The sequence below is a fragment of the Ochotona curzoniae genome, unplaced genomic scaffold, assembly GCF_017591425.1.
Source record: "Ochotona curzoniae isolate NIBS_2020 unplaced genomic scaffold, NIBS_Ocur_1.0 scaffold_2453, whole genome shotgun sequence".
In the NCBI taxonomy this organism is placed as follows: Eukaryota; Metazoa; Chordata; class Mammalia; order Lagomorpha; family Ochotonidae; genus Ochotona; species Ochotona curzoniae.
The window spans coordinates 13,885,449-13,892,120 of NW_024467094.1; the positions used below are offsets into that span (position 1 = coordinate 13,885,449).

Sequence of the window (6,672 nt, forward strand, 5' to 3'; positions counted from 1 at the left end):
TTGTTTTATTTATTCATTTATTTATTATTTATTTAGCATCTGAGATTGGGGACAGGGAGTGGTAAGAGAAGTTATAGTCTTGGGAACAGGTGCAAGGTGCTGTCTCACTCAGGACCTGGACCCTTCAACAGCTTCCTGGGGGAAGAGATCTTCACTGTTAACACCTGGCAACTGGTGGAGAAACCACAGGCCCAATGCCATTGGTGCCATCACTCCCACCAAGGGGCCAATTTCTGAGGCCAAAGTAGCTGTGGCACCAGGCAGAACAACCTGGTGGTGAGCTGAGGTTTCTCCAGCAGGCATCATGGCAGGGCAGTGGCTGGCAAGGCCAGGCCCGCCAGCCAGCACCTAGGACTCTCACAAGTCTTTGTCAGGCCTCCAGGAAAGCGGCACTTCCCCTGTGTCAGCCTTGAGAGGGGCAGTAGAGGATGGTCATTTGAGGAGCTTTACAGAGAGGCGGATCCGGACATCACAGAGGAAAATGTTCATGAGGTCGTGGCCCACCTCCTGTGCAATCTGGGAGATCATCTGGCCCTTCTGACCAATCAGGAGCTTCTGGGGGTGGGTCAAAGAGAAGGCCATGTTTTGCTCACAGGGTTGCCTGCGGAAAGTCTTTGTCTCTCTCCTGGGCCTACCCTCACTTACCACATGGGATTCCTTAGGCACCAGAAGTTTCTGTAGGATTACCAGCTCCCCGGTTGGTCCTTCCTCCCATACCATTGTTTCCTGCACAGGGGGACATCAGGCACATCAGCCCATCCCCTTGCCTCGCTGGTATCAGCTGTACTGCTCTGGGTGTTTGCTCAGCCCAAAGGCTGCCTGATCCCTTCCCTCGGACCACACCTGCTGCACATTGTAGGGCACCTCCTGGGGCAGATACTCGAGGAGCTTCTCTCGGATGATGTTGGCACAGATCTCTTCAGGTGTCTGGCTAGTGAGGACTCCACTGTGGAACTCCCAGGGTCCGGGCTGAGCCTTGGCCAGGAGGTATTGCTGTGGATCCAGAGAGAATGGGTGGTTATGTCACACCAGCCAGAACTTTCCTACTCTGGTTTTCAGGAGAAAATCTGAGGCCTCTCTCCACAGGGGAAAAACCAAGGGCTAGACTATGACCAAGGCTAACTGACCTTAAGCATCTTAACGTCCTCCTGGCTTAGGGCTGATAACATGAAGATCTCTTGAAAGTGGGGCCAGCCAGTCCGCTGAGGGTTTTCCCTGGACTGTGTGCTGGAGCCCTTAGCTGCTGGGTTGGGGCTTGAACGGAAGGCCTGCTTCATCGGGATCTTCTTGCCATTGACTACACCTTCAGTGAGGGCTGCTGTGAGCTCCAAGAGGACTGACTTTTGCTTCAGACAATCTACCTGGGCATGCAGGAAGAGCAAAGGGTTTGAGGTCAGCAAGATGGCTGTTTTGGCGAGAGGTAGATCCCTTCCTTGGGTGGACGGTGCTCACCTTGTTCAGGACAAGGACGCTGGGGACTTGGGCAAACTGAGTCAAGCACTGCAACACTTGGGGGCTAAGCTGGTTCCGAGTCCACTTGTCCGAGACGTCCACAAGGACTACAACTAGAAGATGGAACAGGAGGCAGAAGGACAAGGACATGACCACTCTTCCTCTTGTCCCCATGAAAGCTTTCATGGCATAGGCTCTGGCCATCCTCCTTCCCTCCACATTGCCACGAATAAAAAGCATCATATTCTTAAACCTAACCAAGATCTGCAGATTCCATGCTTTTCCATGGATCTTCTAACAAAGAGCGCTCCAGATGGTGCCTACGGAACAGATAGGAGGTAGTAAAGGGTTTGATGACGGTTGCAACCCTAATGAATGATGGGATGTGATAAAGGGGAGTATCCAGTTGCTGTGATGGAATTTCCCCATCCCTGCTTCAGTTCCTCCCTGCTACCACCATTTGTTTCCAAAGCCACTACCTCTTCTGTTTAGCAGGACTGATGATGCCAGGTGTGTCGAGCAGAACCTGCACAGGGAAGAGAGACACGCAGAGCCAGGAGAAAAGATGAGACTGGAGAGTTGGGGAGAGAGGCCATCTCTTCTTAGCCTTCCCTTCTTGGCCAAGCTGTTGGTGACTTTTAAATTTTTACATTTCAGCATTGTTGGAGTTCCAGAGCAGACAGGAGAAAAAATATGGCTGTGACTAAAAGAGAGATTAGAAAGCAGCAAAAAAGAAATGGGATCTATTGGAGCAGAGGTCAAAGGCAAGGAGAGAGAACTACACAGGCCTCAGGGAAGAACCAGCCTTCCCTCAGGTAAGTGAATCTAAGAATTACCCTCCATCCTGTTCCCAGAATCCCCTTTATAGGTACGCACCACCTGGGCCTCCTTCTCTGTAATGACTCCCAGAGCTTGACATCGAGTGGTATGTACCTTCTTGGAGACAGGGAATACCTGTCAGGAACAAAGAAGTCCCAGTAAGATGCTAGATTCCCATCAGGACCACATATGAAGGTAAAGAAACAAATGGGATGGAAAGGGAGAATTGTGACAGAGGCGCAGCATACTTTTCGGCCCAGCAATTGATTGGAGAGTGTCGACTTTCCTGCGTTTGGGGCTCCAAGAATGACAACTCGTAGGACCCGGGGATTCTCAGGCATGTCGGGGGGGTGGCTCAACAGGAGATCCTGCTCACCTGTGTGTGGGTGAGAACAGTGAGACACAGTGGGATCTGCATTCCTTCTCAGGTGCTCAGTCTCCACGCTCACAAAGAAAGCAGTGACACAAGATCAGTGCACCAACTTGAGGCTACCTAGCCCTGACACTGAGACTTAGTTTGGCCCAGAATTTGCTGATGTGACTAACTTAACTTTTCTAGCCTAAGACCTTTAATTTCCTCATTTGCAAAATGGAGTTGATATTAACAGTTCGAACTTGCCTCTTTATAACTTTCCCTTGACAATAAGCACTTGTTTAAAAACAATTCAGCATAGTAGCTGGTACTTACTTTTTTTCCCCTTTAGATTTATTTATTTATTTATTTTGGAAAGGCAAATTTACAAAGAGAAGGAGAGACACAGGGAGAAAGATTCCATCTGGTTAGTGGTTCATTCCCCAAATGGCTGCAATGGTGGGAGCTGAGCTGATCCAAAGCTAGAAGCCAAGATGCCCTCCAGGTCTGCCATGTGGTTGCAGGACCTCAAGGTCTTAGGCTATCCCCCACTGCTTTCCCAGGCCACAAGCAGAGACCTGGATGGGAAGTGGAGCAGCCAGGACACAAGCCTGTGCCCATATGGGATCCAGGTATTTGTAATGAGAACATTAGCCAGTTGAGCTATTGCACCAGTCCCAGTAGTTGGCACTTTTATACTCAATTACTGTAGGTATCTCTACTCTGCAGCTGGGAAATGTATGTGCCGGCATAAAGGACAGGAAGATTAGAAGAATTTCCCCCAGGTCCTGGCCATCTCACTCCGCTAAGAGTGCTGCCTAGTTTCCTCAATCCTTCTGCATCAGCTCCTTGACATTGTGCGGTAATGGCCTGTTTGCTTATCCAGCCTCCCCACCTGATTCGAGTCTTTGCTAATTGAAGAATAAGACATGCTATTTCCAAGGTGTAACTCACTGTCTTACAAGCATTTATTGGATCCTTTTCCACGTGGCTGGCTGTGACGATTTAATTTCGTGTCCTTAGTGTTTCTGCTCATGGTCAGGTCGGCTGCCTTTCCCTTGCAAACTGCCCGATACTAATATCACCGTGCTATTCCTCTCTCAGGATGTCAAAATAACTAACTTAAAACAGGATCAGACTCTTTCCGGAGACGGCAGGGGTTTCCTTGACGCGAAACTCCTGAGTACTGAGAACCGTGACAGTTGCGGGAAAAATCTCTCGGGATCCTTTACCTCTATGCGTGGATACGGCGGGAACGCAGGCAGTGAGAGAACTGTCGTGCTGAGGGAATCCGAGTAAGCGGTCCAGGGCTGAGACCTGGCTGGAACGGCCAGAGTCTGGGGCAAGGCGGCGACCAGAAGAAGCCGCGCCCACGGCACAGGACACGCGCCTCCATTGACAGCTGGTTACTAGCGAGGGCAGCGGGGCCATCCAGTCCCTCGCAGCGCGGGGGCTCAGCCGCCAGAACCCTAAGGCCGCTCGAACAAGCTCAACCCCATGCCGGCTGGGGGCAGCCATGACAGCCGCAATGCACCCTAGCAGCCGACCAGGAGCGCAACTGCGATTGGACAAAGAGGCCAACGAACTAACGAGAAGAGAGCTAGAGAGGCCCACGCAGAGCCGAGCCTCCCGGGATGCCGGAGTTAGTCAGGAGGAACAGCTTTGCAGAACGGCCGAGGTGGAGGAAAGGGAAACGTGTGTAGAACTTAGAGTCTGTGGGAGTTTGCAGAACGCAGAGGATTTTCCGTACGCGTGATAGTTCTTTCTTCTGTCTATTCTATTAAAAACCCTGATAGCGCCGTCTCCTGAAGCACTCCATCTCCCATGAGCAGTGGGAGGGTAAAGCGACTGTGGGCAGGTTGTTTTTTGTTTTGTTTTGTTTTTAAGTTCCTTAGTACTTCTGGCTAGTGGGGGGTCCCTCCTAGTCCCGTTCCAGCTTGGGCAATCTGGGCGCGCGGCCTCTAGCGGTTTCACCTCTGCTTTGCACCTCCAATAAAAATAAATAAATTTTTTAAAAATTAAAAAATAAAAATAAATTATTGGAAAGTCAGATATACAGAGAGGAGGAGAGACAGAGAGAAAGACCTTCCGTCCGATGACTCACTCCCCAAGTGACTACAACGGCCAGTGCTGCGCCTATCCAAAGCCAGGAGCCAGGAACTTCCTCCAGGTCTCCCACATGGGTGCAGGATTCCAAGACCGTGGGCCATCCTCGACTGCTTTCCCAGGCCATAAACAGGGAGCTGGATGCGAAGTGGAGCTACCAGTATTAGAACCGGAGTGTACAAGACTAGGACTAAAGCCTCTAGGCTACTGCTCTGCCCTGCATCTGAGGGGGCCCAGATCGGTGCTGGGGTGAGCCACAGACTCTGATTCTCCCTTCCTCCCTCTGCCCCCCAGAAGCTCCGGCCCCTTGTAACCCTCTAATATTCTCTAAGCCTGTTTTGATCTAGAGAAAAATCTGGAATCTGCTTAGCCACCTGGAACCTGCAAGTTGGCTGTTAGGAACCGGAAGGATCTTGAGCCATTTGTGTCCTTGAGTCTCTTCACCTTCTGAAGCTTCTTAAACTCTTGAAACAAAAATCTTGCAGGAATTGTCAATATGCGGATATAGTAAGCAGTGTGTGCAAATCCTGTGCATTTGTTTGAGGCACTGAGCAAATTGGACAAAAATTTCTGTCATAGGACTAATACACTGGTGACCTGGGGCCATTTGAACCTCTGTGTGTGTGAGAGAGAGAGAGAAAGAGAGAGAGAGATTAGTGACAGGACATTTCAGTACAGTGGTTTGGGGGAAAGCTTAAATGGAGAGTGAGTGTAAGAGAATGAGAAAGGCCTAGTGCCATGACCTAGCGGCTAAAGTCCTTGCTTTGAACACAATGGGATCCTATATGGGCACCAGTTCTAATTCCAGCATCCCCGCTCCCCATCCAACTCCCTGCCTGTGGCCTGAGAAAGCAGATGAAGATGGCACAAAGCTTTGGGACCCTGCACCCACGTGGGATACCTGGAAGAAGCTTCTGGCTCCTGCCTTTGGATTGGCTCAGCTCCAGCCGTTGAGGCCACTTGGGGAGTGAATCATCGGACGGAAGCTCTTCCTCTCTGTCTCTCCTCCTCTCTATATATCTGACTTTTAAATATAAATACATAAATCGTCACTTTATCTTAGCCAAACAGCTGAGAAGTGATAAAAAAAATGATAAAAAATATGTAGATCTTTTTAAAATAAGAAAAAATTAAAAAGAAAAAGAAACTGATGGTGTAGAAAGGGGTGAACTTGGAGGAGTGGAGAGATGCACCCTGCCAGGTTGCTGAAGCAGGAACAGAGGCTTTTGGAATGGCCAGGATTGACAGAGCCACGCATAGTGATGGTTTGCAAAGGGTGCCAGGCTCCAGCTTCCAGGCCGCCTGCTCTGTTGATGGAAGGAACAGGATATTCTGAATGTTCTTTGGGCATATGGGTACCCAGAGAACAAATAAGAGGGACAGCCAATAAGCAGAAAAATGTGAGTCTGATGGAAAGTGAGGGGAAATGCAATTTCAATTGTAGTTTGGGTGAAGGAAGATGTTCTGGGTAAACAGGTAGATGAGGAACTTAAATATACACATGCAAAATCACCCAAGAAATTCCAACAAAGTATGGCTATGCTAGATTTGGATAAAACTGTGGAAGAATTCCAGGGATGGCACATAGGACTGAAGGAGAACAGTCAAAATGCATTTTTAAATTCTCAAGAATTTTCCCATGAAGGATAACATGGGGAAATTTTGTATTTTGTGAGGAGACAATAATCAAATGAAATATTGTGTGTAGTTCATATAACAGCTTTATTAATTAGTTATTAATAGCTAATTTGGAAAAGTACTTTAAAAAAAATATTTATTTGGGCACAGCATAATAGCCTAGAGCTAAAGTCCTTTCCTTGAACGCACCAGGATCCCTTATAGGTGCTGGTTCTAATCCTGGAGACCCAACTTCCCATCCAGCTCCCTGCTTGTGGCCTGGGAAAGCAGTCGAGGACAGCCCTAAGCCTTGGGACCCTGCACCT

The 6,672-nt window shown here is 49.1% G+C and overlaps 1 protein-coding gene across 3 annotated transcripts; it reads right to left on the reverse strand.

The window, feature by feature from the left end:
• ERAL1 (Era like 12S mitochondrial rRNA chaperone 1) lies at positions 1-4,141 on the reverse strand. 3 transcript variants are annotated; one of them, XM_041001751.1, is made up of 10 exons: positions 3,856-4,141; positions 2,520-2,647; positions 2,332-2,406; positions 1,932-1,978; positions 1,711-1,772; positions 1,453-1,565; positions 1,128-1,361; positions 844-993; positions 646-726; positions 1-555 (listed from the first exon to the last, which is right to left on the reverse strand). In XM_041001751.1, exons 1-10 carry the CDS (start codon positions 4,139-4,141, stop codon positions 433-435), a joined length of 1,299 nt encoding a protein of 432 aa, XP_040857685.1. In that variant the 3' UTR covers positions 1-432. The 3 variants fall into 3 exon arrangements, with proteins under 3 accessions (XP_040857685.1, XP_040857684.1, XP_040857686.1); XM_041001750.1 differs by having other exon boundaries at positions 2,329-2,406; XM_041001752.1 differs by lacking the exon at positions 1,128-1,361 and having other exon boundaries at positions 2,329-2,406.
• Positions 4,142-6,672: the final 2,531 nt, after the last annotated feature.